General features: G+C 42.9%; 1 protein-coding gene across 1 annotated transcript in view; it reads right to left on the bottom strand.

Moving 5' to 3' along the window:
• Positions 1–13,803, bottom strand: part of cubn (cubilin (intrinsic factor-cobalamin receptor)) — a 457,032-nt gene that overhangs the window by 73,433 nt on the left and 369,796 nt on the right. Inside the window, 2 exon segments of the mRNA XM_041183948.1 lie at positions 3,603–3,726; positions 11,758–11,946. Coding sequence (XP_041039882.1) covers positions 3,603–3,726; positions 11,758–11,946 — 313 coding nt within the window.

The following is a 13,803-nucleotide window of genomic DNA, read 5'->3' as shown; positions in this document are numbered from 1 at the left end:
TTCTCCATTGGAAAAGTATTGTAATACATGTGAACAATTATGTAAGGCTAGCCAATGTAAGGGTCAACTTACCTGTGCAGGACAGATCCTTACGATGAATCACTGCATTAAAAACACATCTACATTACAGTACAGCAACTAATAGTGGCATTTGAAGGTGTGAAAAAATTTTGCACTTACCTTTCATAATGTTACCGACTCTTCAAAAGGCTTTTAATTTTCTTCATGAGCTCTCAAGCCTGATATGCTTTCAATGGACTCACAAAACCCTGCACCACCAGACAAAAGTGGGGTGCAGAAGGAATTCCACTTTTTGTCCCCCATTTAAAATGAGAAACCTGACCTCAGCGAAGACGGCTGCACGTTTCACATACTAGGTATTCCCAACCCACAAAAAGGCCAGAGGAAAATGATGCGGGGTTGGCAATGTGGAGGAAAATCATAGAACCATAGAACACTATAGCACAGAAAACAGGCCATTCGGCCCTTCTAGTCTGTGCCGAAATGTTATTCCACTAGTCCCATTGACCTGCACCTAGTCCATAACCCTCCAGACCTCTCCCATCCATGTATCTATTTAATTTATTCTTAAAACTTAAGAGTGAGCCCGCATTTACCACGTCAGATGGTAGCTCGTTCCACACTTTCACCACTTTCTGAGTGAAGAAGTTCCCCTTAATGTTCCCCCTAAACCTTTCCCCTTTCACCCTAAAGCTATGTCCTCTTGTGTTTATTTCTCCTAATCTAAGTGGAAAGAGCCTACTCACATTTACTCTGTCTATACCCCTCATAATTTTGTAAACTTCTATCATATCTCCCCTCATTCTACCACGCTCCAAGGAATAAAGTCTAACCTATTTAATCTTTCCCTGTAACTCAACTCCTTAAGACCTGGCAACATCCCAGTAAATCTTCTTTGCACTCTCTCAATCTTACTGATATCCTTCCTGTAGTTAATCAGAAATCCTCCAAAAAACAACCAAGGGGAGAAGGGGGATTTCTGCAGGGTCAGGCGACTCCGATCGGGTCTGTGCTGCCATTTTACGTGGGCGGGCCAATTAAGGCCCACCCAGCATGATGTGTGCCCGGAAGTGCTGAGCATGCTCCCTGTGCAGGTGGGGTGGGGTGGTTCCGAGTCAGGGCCTGCCCTCTTTCGTGCATGTGTGCGAAAGAGCATGGAAATCTCCCCGAGGCACAAAGGTGCCTCAGGGAAATTAGTTTAAGTTTTAAACATCTAAATAAAGAAAATAAAACATTTTAAGACATGTTCCCTCATGTGACAGTGTCACATGAGCTGGGACGTGTCAATGAATTAAAAAAACATTTTAGTTCAAATTTTAAACACTTCATGAAACCTCATCCCACCTATGTGAAGGCCACCTTAAGGTCGGACGGGCAGCCCAGTTTATTAGTTTAGTTAGTTTTTAAATAGCCTGAACAGGCCATTGACAGTTCGGTAGGCGCACAGCCGACTCCAGTGTGCGCCTGCTGAACTGAAAATCTAAATGACACACGGTGATGTTAGGACGCACACCCGATGTCACCCTGCATCATTTTACACCTCGGTAACTGGGCCCTGTCCCCACTTGCCAAGCCGAAAATCCTGGCCTAAGTGTGGCCATTCGTGTGCTGAAACACTGCTCTGCACCAGATGAAAATTTAGCCCCAAAACTCCACACAGTATTCCAAGTATGGCCTCACCAATGCCCTGACAATTCTGTGGCACCTTGTAGCAAGAATTCCTTATTCTTGTAACTCTTTCTAGTACAAACCTGTTTCCAACTGTTTTAGATGAAGTTACATTGTTTCATAGTTTGCCATTGTGAGATTTGAACTCTTGATACTCTTTTGAGTAAACCTGTTTCCATCTGTTTCAGATGAAGTTACATTGTTTCATAGTTTGCCATTGTGAGATTTGAACTCTTGATACTCTTTTGAGTAAACCTGTTTCCATCTGTTTCAGATGAAGTTACATTGTTTCATAGTTTGCCATTGTGAGATTTGAACTCTTGATCTTGGGGTTACAAACTCAGTACCATAACCACTTGGCTATTTAAGCCAAGCAAAAACCTGTCCATCTGTTCCTATTCAGATGAAGTTACATTGTTTCATAGTTTGCCATTGTGAGACTTGAACTCTTGATCTTGGGTTTGCAAACCCAGTACCATAACCACTTGGCTATTTAGACCAAGCTTAACATGTAACTCTTTCGAGCACAAACCCGTTTCCATCTGTTTTTCAGATGAAGTTACATTGTTTCATAGTTTGCCATTGTGAGATTTGAACTCTTGATACTCTTTTTGAGTAAACCTGTTTCCATCTGTTTCAGATGAAGTTACATTGTTTCATAGTTTGCCATTGTGAGATTTGAACTCTTGATCTTGGGGTTACAAACCCAGTACCATAACCACTTGGCTATTGAGGCCAAGCTTCCTTATTCTTGTACTCCAATCCCCTTGTAATAAAGGCCAATTTGCCACTTGCTTTCGTAATTGCTTGCATACCTGCATGTTAACTTCTGGAGTGCCTTGTATAAATAAGCCCAAATCACTCTGAACATCAACATTTACAAGCTTCACACCTTTTAAAAAATATTCTTCTTTTCTATTCTTACAACCAAAGTGAAAAACTTCACATTTTTTCACATTATGCTCCATTTGCCATTTCGTTGCCCACTCACTTAACCTGTCTACATCTCTTTGCAGCTTATTGGTGTCCTCCTCGTAGCTAAAATTTCCAGCTAGCTTTGCATTGTCAGCAAACTTAGATATATCACTCCCTGTCTTTTCATCTGAGTCATTAATTTGATTGTAAATAGCTAAGGCCCCAGCAATGATCCTTGTGACACTCCACTAGTCGCAGCCGGTCACCTTGAAAATGCCCCATTTATTCCTACTCTTTGCTTCCTGCCCATTAACCAATTTTCTATCCATGAAGATTTCTTACTCCCAACTTCATGAGCCCTTATCCTGCATATTAACATTTTATGTGCCACCTCATTTCATCAACCAGGTGGTTAGACAGTGTGGCTCAGTTAATTATTTGTTAAACAAGCATACAATTAATTATTTTGAAGTGCAGTGACAGTTATGTTTGCAAATATAATGGACAATTTTTGCTGCAATCAGAGAGGATATGGTTAACACCTCACAACACTCATTAACATTCAGCATTTCAAGGTGCAGAAATTGAAGGCTTCAGTAAATGAAGACTACTCGCTTAACAACTCGATCCAATAATTTACTGAGCCAGAAAGTCAAAAAGCCAGGTCAGTGACATATTAATTGATCTCAGTTGCAACAGTGACAGGAATCCTACAATTGGCCTTAGGTCGGGGAAGGGAAATTAGCTAGGGTTATTGTTCCTAAAGCAATGTAGTGGACTGTTCACTAAAAATGTCCATATGTGAATATTAGATGAGAAGATATGATTCCTCCCACTATGTTCGAATACCCTGATGAGAAGATTAACATTTATTGATTGTTACATGTAAATAAAGGCCATGTCAGTGAAGTATCAGACTAGTGGCCATGAAACTGTACCCCTAGCAAAGGGTGGGAATTCTTTTTAAAAGAATACAAATAGGAATACTCCTTACTTACTTCAATTTAACAATCCTGTTCTCTCCGACAATGATGTGATATGTACAGTTGATGTTGTATTCAGTGTGTAAGTAAGTCGGGCTGGCGACAGTGCCAGATGGTCCGTGGAATGTACCTCCACAGGCTTGAAACAAAGAACCACAAATGCAGTGAGCAATTAGCTTCTCTATGTATAACTTAATTTACAGTATTCAAGGCATTTCCATTGTTAAATTGATGCCATAGATTATTACGTTTGTTGAAAAAGCAATTAAAATATACCTAAATCAATATTTACAAACAAGTTATAATAGCATTAACACTTCATTGTAATCAGGATAACCACATAAGAGAATTAAGACTGAACTGACAACTGACCAAGCATGAATAGCACACCATTGCTCTTAATACTGAATATGTAACTGTGCTTATCAATATGTATAAATGAATATTGAAATGTAGGGTGTTTCTTTTTATACTTGCAATACTTCTTCTACCTGAAGAGATCCCAAATTGGTTAAAAGCAAAAATAAAAGCAAAAAACTGCAGATGCTGGAAATCCAAAACAAAAACAAAAATACCTGGAAAAACTCAGCAGGTCTGACAGCATCTGCGGAGAGGAATACAGTTAACGTTTCGAGTTCGTATGATTCTCTATTTCACCATTCTGGTGAAGAGTCATATGAACTCGAAACGTTAACTGTATTCCTCTCTGCAGATGCTGTCAGACCTGCTGAGTTTTTCCAGATCCCAAATTGGATTCGTTCCTCTTGTTAAGGATTAGGAGATGAAAGAGGAAAAGATACAACTGTTGCCAGAAATGTGGTGGAATGGGACTTGTGCCTGTCTGATGTCCAACAATTGATCTACTGATTTTGTTGAAGAAGACTGCTGCATGGCGCAGAACTCCCCATTCTCCAATTAGAAGATGCTAACGTGATAAATATTTACAGGGATTGGTGTAATTTGCACAATGTTCATCACCAAGAATGACTCAGTGGCACCACTACTGACTGAGCTACCCAAGTCCTGAAGGACATATCTGCCAATCTGGGTCTGTGGCAGGTGGTGAGAGAAACAATAGGAGGGAAAATCCTATGTGACCTTGTCCTCACAAATCTACATGTCGCAGATGCATTTGTCCATGACAGTATTGGTACTTATCCCCTGACTCCATATTCTCTGACCTTATTCATTCGTACATTAAGGGGCACCTTATTGAAAGCCTTTGAAAATCCAGATAAATTACATTGACTGCATCATCATTGTTTAAACTCTCTGGTACCTCCTCAAAAAGTGTGTAAATGGACATTCAAAAGGTATTTATTAAAGCTTACACAAAAGATTTTTAGCAAAAATAGAAGCACACGAGTTGGAAGCAACTTTGTGAAGGGGTTGGACAGTGTTTGGGGGGTCGGAGACCCGGTAGATAGAAATACATAGTAGCTGCAAGGCCAAGTTCAGGTATGGCCCCCATGACTTAGGTTCAAGAGGTGATTTGTGCTTCTGCTACAAGTGCTCATATTGCCACAGTGGATGTCAGATTGGAGTGGCAGTCTCACAGGTACTGTTAGGTTGACTTTCTTTCATATTGGAGCCCACAGAGAGTCAACGCTCAGTACTAATACATGACAAGAATGTGGTTAGATGATAGTTCTGTCACCTTGGGGAGCCACATATATACATGGGCTTGAATGAAAATAAAAATTGTGCAAGATGTAAAATGGGCTGCCCACTCACCATCACTCGTTTTACACTATCACACAAAGTGAATATTAGAAAGGTAGATAGTATATGTCTGGAATAAAGAAACAAGAAAAATCCTAAACCAGTGCATTATGAATGCTTCATAACTTTTGTGCTTAACTCTTTAAAGTACTTCTACCTTTTTCCCAGTAACTGGTTCGAGGGGTGTTGAGTGAATTACTATGTCAATTTAATGCATCCGTTCATAATCAGGTGGAGGTTAAAATGGGCCTGGATCCAGTGTAATAAATTCTTGTCCCATTTCTCAACCTACCCATGCCCCCACACCCACCACACAAGTTAACGTTGAGTGGTAAACAAAGAGAAATCAAGGCTTATGTAACTGTGTTTTATGAATTGAATAGGTCATTTGTCAAAATCAAATGGCTGGCTGTTTCTGACAAAGACTCTTTCATCCAAACTGTTTACAAAAATTAAAACAACTCAGCACTAGCAAGGAATTTATTTTCTAAATCTTGTCAAGGTTAATTGATTACAAAGACACCAGCTTTTTTTTTAAAACTTAGGGGCATCTGAAGCCTGCTTCTTAATCTTTGCAATTTGGTGAACTGGCAACAAACTTGACCAGAAAAGTTATTCACTACAGATGGCGAATAATAAAAGATTCCAAATCTTTCAGAACTGCACACCTTTAGAGTTAACCTGTTTTACAGAAAATATTGACAGACTATTTCATCAAGAATGTTTTGCGGTTATGGATTTAGCTTTACCTTTTGAACAGTTTGTTTAAGCTCAGGTGTATTTATACTGCAATCCAGCACTGCATCAGTACATCAAGCCAATTGTTATGAATTTGATTAAATATGGTGAAAAGATTTGTTAACAGTCCTTCACAATAAACATGCTGCACAAGGTGTCATCATGGTACAGAAAATGCTTTATTTTTAGACGGTCAATGTAACTTCTGCTTTCATTGTAAATTTGACGGGCTCTTTTATGGTTCCTGTCAGGCTAAGAAGGCTCCTTGAAAAAACTCAGCAGGTCTGGCAGCATCGGCGGAGAAGAAAAGAGTTGACGTTTCGAGTCCTCATGACCCTTCGACAGTTCTGTCGAAGGGTCATGAGGACTCGAAACGTCAACTCTTTTCTTCTCTGCCGATGCTGCCAGACCTGCTGAGTTTTTCCAGGTAATTCTGTTTTTGTTCTGGATTTCCAGCATCTGCAGTTTTTTTGTTTTTATAAGAAGGCTCCTTGCTTGCCCTGCGTGTTTCCACAGGAACAGCTGATAATTAACGTTGAACTATTAAAGCAATCTTTCCAAAATTCAGCAACTGATTTTACCTCATATGATCAAATCAGAAAGAGATAATTCATAAAAGAATAGAACTATAGCACAAAAAGATGTGGCCTTTGCTGAAAAGTTGGGATAACCTTACGTTTTAGTAGTTGTTCATTTTAAAAATAACTTGTACTCCATATACAATAGATACATTGGGCAGAACTATACAAAATTTGCACCAAGTGCGGTAGCGGGTGGGTAAAATGACGTTTTATCCGCCGGCCACAATGGCGGCTTTTCACGCCGTATTGTCCCAAAGCCGCTACATTAATTATGTATTCCCGGGAAACATGCCATTTCCATGACAGGTAGGGTCTCATTCACTCGCCACACCATCACCTCGCTGCTTCATCACACCGGGCGCTATATTTAAAGTGCAGGGTTAGGAAGGTTAAGAAGATGTAGTTGCACAGCTTGGGCATGGGCGTTGATCACTTGCACATAATGATCACTATTGTCAATAAACTCCCAAGAATGTCTCCCTGCCTATGGCTCCTTGTTCTGATGAACAGTTTTCTTGTCAATCAGATATGAAGCCTTCCTGCACAAGATAAAGGCAGATGTCTCAGTGCAGGGTCTCTTCCCTGTGCTTTGTGGAGCCTTAAGACCAAAGTGATGGTCTGGCCTCGCACTCCCTGGACATATTACTGATGCCTGCGCCTTGACGGTGTTTGTCATTGCTGCCAGAATGTCATGGGCAGGTGTCAGAGAGTTCCATCATTCTCTCTGTGTGCCCTCAGCGCCTTTAAGGTGGAGCTGGCCCCCAACTCTTCAGCATCTGTGACCAGTGATGCTGTGCTCCTGAAGGGCTCAGGTGCTAAAGGTGGACAAAGGATCAGATGCTTTTAAAGTTTCATGGCTGCGACTCTATGATAAAACCCTGATCCCAGAGCAGAAGCAAGCTGCCTTCGGCCATACAGGAGTCAGATATTCTCAGGGGCTATGTGAGGATGTTACGGTGTCTCCTCATTTCATGTCATCATCATCCTCCTGCAATCAAGCAATTAGGGCCTCCACTGCGTTTCCATGCTCCATGGCTGGAGAATTATCACAGAGGGTATGTGTGCTGCCAGAGGCCAGACTGGAGTCAAATGTTCACAGATGCAATGTGAGGATCTATTGTGCATGTTGTCATTGTCCTCCACAAATCTAGCTCTTATGAGGGCCTCCTGCCTCATCTGGCTAGTGCAATGGCCTCATCCCCATCATCATCGCCTGCGAGGACCTCCTCATCATCATCATCGTCGACGTCCTCCTCATCGGAGGAGACCTCCAGCTTCTCCTCAGCCAGCTCCTCTCCCGGTTGAAGCGCCAGGTTGTAAAGGGTGCAGCAGGCGATGACAATGCCTCTGTGGACTGTATTGCAGGGCTTCACCTGTCCGGTTCAGACACCAGAATCTAATTTTCAGCATCGCGATGGTTTGCTCCACCAAGTTGCGTGTTTCATCATTATAACTTTGCTCTGCTGCAGTCTAGGCTGCCGCAGGGGTGTCATCAGCCACGTCCTCTGTGGGTAGCTCTTGTCCCTGTGGAGCCAACCCTGCTTCGTGGACCCGGGAAGACGTCAGGGAGCTGTGGCCAACTGAGGATGTAGGAGTCGTGCACACTCTCTGGAAACCATTAGCAGACCTGCAGGATGTGTTTCTGGTGGTCGCACGCCAGCTGCACATTCAGAAAATGGAATCCCTTGCGGTTGGTATAGTTGACCGCGTAGTTGCAATGGAGATCTGAGCACCACATGAATGCAGTGGATGGCACCCTGCACCTGTGGGAAACCTGAGATCTGGGCAAATCCAATCACTCTTGCATCCTGGCTGTCCTGGTCCGGGGTGAAATGCACAAAGTTGTGTGTCCGAAGGTGGCATCTGTGACCTCATGAGTGCATTTGTGGGTGGAGGCTTCTGGTATCCCACAGAGGTCACTTGTGAAGCCCTGAAAGGAGCTACTAGTGTAGAAATTGAACACTGCTCTCACTTTCATGGCCACTGGCAATGGACGCCCTCCATTTCCACGTGGCACCAAATCCTGTAGTTGGCAAATGTGACTGACCAGTTCCCTAGACGTGCACAGTCTTCGGCGACACTGGTTCTCGGTCACCTGCAGGAATGAAAGGCGGTGTCGCTATACCCTGGGTCTAGCTAGGCACCAACCAGCGACGGCTCGCTGTGGCTCTTCAGTGGTGTGTGCGGGAGCCCCAGCTGTCCCTTCTTCCAGAGGTGCTGCTCCTGCCTCTGCACAGCCAGGCACTTCTGTTGCTCTTTTCTCCACCGTCTTGGCTCTCTGTATGCCATGAAGCATACAGCTAGTTCACCAGGCTCCATGATCCTGATGTACTCCTGCAGGATGAAAGAGAGAGATGCATGGGTTAGCATGGGTGTGCTAAAAGCCTGTCTTGGTTAAGTCTGAAGGCCCCTTAACACATCCCGGAGAGTGCTGGACACTACTTGGATGGCCAGAGATTTGTGTGCTGCACGGCTGCCCGAAACCCCACCTTCCTCTGCCCTACTCCACCTGACCATTTAGCGGCAGCTTTGCCCATTGGGCTGCATGCTGTGCTCTCAGCTCAGGTGCAGACATTCTCATAACCCGCACTGCAAGGCTGCACTGTTAGCTTCAACCATGGGGGAGACTGATCCAAACCGGGATGATGACATTATTGCAAGGGGCTGTGAATGCCTCCACCAGTGACTGCTCCATGAACAGCTTTAGCAGGGAGATTGTACAACTTGCCCGGCCATCCAACTGTTCTGCAGTCCAATAAAATGCTCATTAGTTTGCAGTCTGTGCCCAAATGGTGAAAAGCTCTGGAGCACTTGGTGGCACTTTATGCCTCTGCATTGCTTGAGTGGGCAAATAAACTAGAGGCCTGACTCCAAACATATCAATCAACTGTGTCAGCTGCAGAGGAATGGTCAACTTTATTCAAGGTGACCCTAATGCGTGGCTGCTTCCCTCGCCCGCCACAGCCTCAACACACGCTTGTGTGCTACCATAAACTGCAGGGCAGCCTTTGCTGCCCACCCCCCTCACCTCCCCAAAGTTACATCAATTGCAGCAGCAGCCTTTGCCCTCTGCTCCCCCAAAGTGATCTCAACTGCAGAGCAGCATTTGCACCCACTCCCTCCAAACTCACCTCAACCTTGAAGTTCAACAGGCGTCCCTCATGAGCACTCTGCAACGTTACTGTGCACTTACCTGCAACTTCCCCTGAAAATGCAGCCCATCAGCTCGTATTTTATATGCTGTTGTGAAATACGTCAGCGTCCAATGATGCCGACGTGGGTGGACAATCCAGCCAGGGAGGGTTGTGGTGGGGACGAGTCAGCGGGCTAATCTTATAAGGATATGCTGATGTATTACAATGCGGCCCGCCATCAATGGGTTGAGTGGACGATCGCAAACTGGTTTCACAACGTCGTGAAACTGATTTTTGGCCTTCTCGCCATATTGTCCGTTCACGCCCCTGAAAACGCCCAGTGTCAGAGGGCACAGAAAAGCCCAGCCATTAGCTCAACCAACCACAAAATTCAGAGAATACAGGCTGGGCTTGTTTGGCCTTCTCTTCTCTATAATCAGCTACATCATTAGTCAGCCATATTTTGATTTTATGACTCCAGGAGATCTCCATTGTTTGATTTGGTGAAGAGATCTGTCAAGTCGTCTGTGATGTCAAGAGGGGAAAGCATTTCTCTGACTAAAATACAGAAAAGTCATATATTTGTTTTCCCTTTAATTGTTGAATTGTGTATGTGATGTGCCAAAATAAGAACAAAAAATCATAAAGCCAAGTTATTCTCCTGTGGCATCATTTATTTTTCCATGAAAGTTACCACTGGACATTTCAGTGCATTTTTCTCAAACTAGAGTGACAGTACTACTGTCATGAAGCTATTAATGTATATAATATTTTGGAAAATATCTTTCTTTTAAAATAGAGGTTTAATCTGCTGGTCTGTCTTAATTGGATTAAAGTCAGCTAGTCTGGGTTCCTTGGCATGTATTCGTTTTGATATGTAAGGAAAATAACGAGCTTTTGCATTTTTTGAATAGAGCATTCAAGAAATGGAGTGAAAACTTGACGCATATTTAGCAGCTTCCAAGCCATATGTTTATATTACTAATAAAATTTGTAGTATGAAAGGGGTTTCATTGTTAAAAGGTGAAGTTCAGAGAGGTTGTTGATACAATGAGAATTTAAATTCAATCAGTGGTGGTAGGTATAACTTCAGTAGTTTCTGGGTGTGCAGGGTAGAGGTAATGTAAGATCAAAAGGCAGCTGGAAGCCTCCAGCTGGCTCCACAGTGAAAGGAACCTCATTTTGAATTCGTAAGGTGAAAATGCTTTGCCTGGTGTTTGATTAAGTCTATGGGTTATTGCTGCCTTAATGGTTTTTGGGAATTTGTTAAAAGTTATGTTAGTAGTAATTTGTAGCCATGTGTACATATATTTTGGCCTGTATAAATTAACTAAACATTTCATTTAGTTTAATGTAAAACCTTGAGAACTAGTGGTCTGATTCCTGAATTTAGAGTCGCATCTCAAACATAACACTTAAAATTATTGGCTATGGCAGTTTTTTAAAGTTTCCCTCTGGGATTTTTAAAATAACTCCACTTTACCAACTGCATCAGTCATAACAACTACACATAATGTAGTCTGTTGACCTAATGTAATGAACAATGGAATTGGTCTCAGCCGTAGCATCGGGTCTGTGGGGAAGGTGCTTTCCTGTGGGACAGGGCCGGACAAATTAGAGGAAGAATCATCCCTTGGTGACACTTGGTATCTGCTAATGGATGATCTCAGGGCAACAAGGATGAAGCATAGGATCATCCAACTCAGACATTTACTTCCTCCATGACTTGCTGCAGTGCATGCTATCTACAAGATCTACTGCAGAGGCTCATCATGGCTTCTTTGACAGCAACACCCCAATCCACGACCTCAGCCACCTGAACGGAAAAGGCAGCAGGTGCATAGGAGAACCACCACCTCTAAGTTCTCCTAGTTGCTATTGTCACATAACATGTGGAGGTGAAAAAAAAACACTTTTTGTAAAGGGAATGCAGTTCCTAAACAGAACAACAATATTACGCAATTATAAATTCAAATTCTGCAATGAATCACTCACATGCTAAATGGTAGTTGATCACAAATCCAGGTTTAGTTTTAACAATGTCTGTTTTGAAAGCCAGAAGCACTGGGCCATAGCTACTGATTGGGCTCGGGATAGCAGAACCACAAAGGGTAGCAACAGGATTTCCGCTTGCTGTAGTCCCACTGTATATCTTCAAGCTGTCACACTTACAGGGTGAAGGTCCTGTAAAAGTTTGAGAGATGAAAATGTGGCATTAACTGAAGGTTGATCTAGAAATTTTTCAAACTTTTGCTTGGAATTTGTATGAATTATTTATGACAAGGTCTACAATTTAAAACACAGGGAACTAGTTGATGAAGCAGCTTGATATATGATAAAGCAGTCTACTTGATTGGCAGCCCATTCAACACTTTAAACATCCAATTCCTCCACACTCGGCTGTAGTATATGCTATCCACAAGACGTTCAGCAGCAACTCAACATGGCTTCTTTGATAGAACTTCCCCATCTCAGAACCTCAACCGCCTAGAAGGACAAGAGCATGGGAACACCACCACCTCTACATTCCCCTCCAACTTCTGACTTCAACTGTTCCCATCAACAGTGGATCAAAATCCTGAAACACCTTACCTGACAGAATTCTGAGAGTATCTACACCGCGCCACTGTATTGATTCACAAAGTCTCATCATTACTTTCTAAAGGGAAATTTGGTATGGGCATTAAATGCGGACCTTGCTAATGCCCAGATCTTGAGGATTAAGTTAAAAACATGAACATGAATCCATCGGAACTTAATAATAACAATGATATAAGCAAACTACTAGAAAAGAGAATATCTTAATTGGAATGCAGTATATTTGTACATCTAGTCCCACTTCCATCACACTTCTTCCCTAATAACCTATACCACTCATCAGGCCACAGCTACCCCCCAGGGGACCTCAACTTCTATACACCAAAATCACTAGTAACTTTCAGAGAGTCAGGGCAGGATTTTTCACTGAGCAGGCGGGCGCATGCCTGATCTGCTCTAGAGTAAAACGAAGTGTGATGACATCAAGTTAGCATCCTGATGTCACTGCGCACTCGCGTGACATTTCAGTTGGCGGGCACGCGTGGGAGTCGGTAGCGCGCCCGCCGACAATGAAATGGCCTATTTGGGAAGCTAACAATGTAACTAAATTAAATTTTTCACTGCCCGTCCAAACTTACAGTTGGTGGGCAGACGAAAAGGCCAAGCGACTTTTGCATTTTTTGCGAAACTTCATCCACGGGCAGGATGAGGTTTCGATCCATCATTAAAAAAAATTTTAAAATTCCATCCTAATTTCTAACATGTCCCTGCTTGTGTGACAGAGTCACATGAGGGGGCATTTTTTTTTAACAGTTTAAAAATCTTTATTTTTAATTTTCAGAACTCTTCATCTCCCTCAGGCAGCTCTGTGCTGCAGACAGCTGCATCAGGGAGCTTTTCCAGTACGCACCTGCCCGCATGCGCCAAGTTCCCCGCTAGCCCTCCTCCGCCCTTCCCATACAGACAGCGCTGAAGCACGCGTTTCATGCTGGGCGGGTCTTAATTGGCCTGCCAGTGTTAAATTGTGGTCCGGCCTTGATCGCGGGCAGCGGCCCCGCCCGCCCGACGAGGGCAAAATTCTGCCCTTGATTCATTTAAAGCAAGAACACTTGCAATAGCCATGCTACCTTAAAGACATTTAAACCTACAAGCCAATTAATAAAAAAAGTAATTTCCCTATTTACACTCCACTCTTCTTTATTTGTGAAGGCTGCCACACCGAGTCCTTGTAAGATGGTTGAGTAGAAAATTGATTTAGAGCATCTGCAGCCATAACACTTTTAATATCATTCTGAATGTTATTCACATATCTACCAAACTACAAATATCCTGTTATTTATCCCTTATTTTAAAGTGCGATGATATTGCCAGGGGTCAACACTAATGGATCCGAAAATTTCCACTATTCATCAGTGACAATTAGCAAATAATGAAAATGGCACCAGTGACTCTCCTTGATGCTTTTGCCTGTCCCCAATTTCCTGCCCCAAGTAATTGACCTGC

The sequence above is a fragment of the Carcharodon carcharias genome, chromosome 3, assembly GCF_017639515.1.
Source record: "Carcharodon carcharias isolate sCarCar2 chromosome 3, sCarCar2.pri, whole genome shotgun sequence".
NCBI lineage: Eukaryota > Metazoa > Chordata > Chondrichthyes > Lamniformes > Lamnidae > Carcharodon > Carcharodon carcharias.
This window is presented reverse-complemented; position numbering and strand designations above follow the sequence as displayed.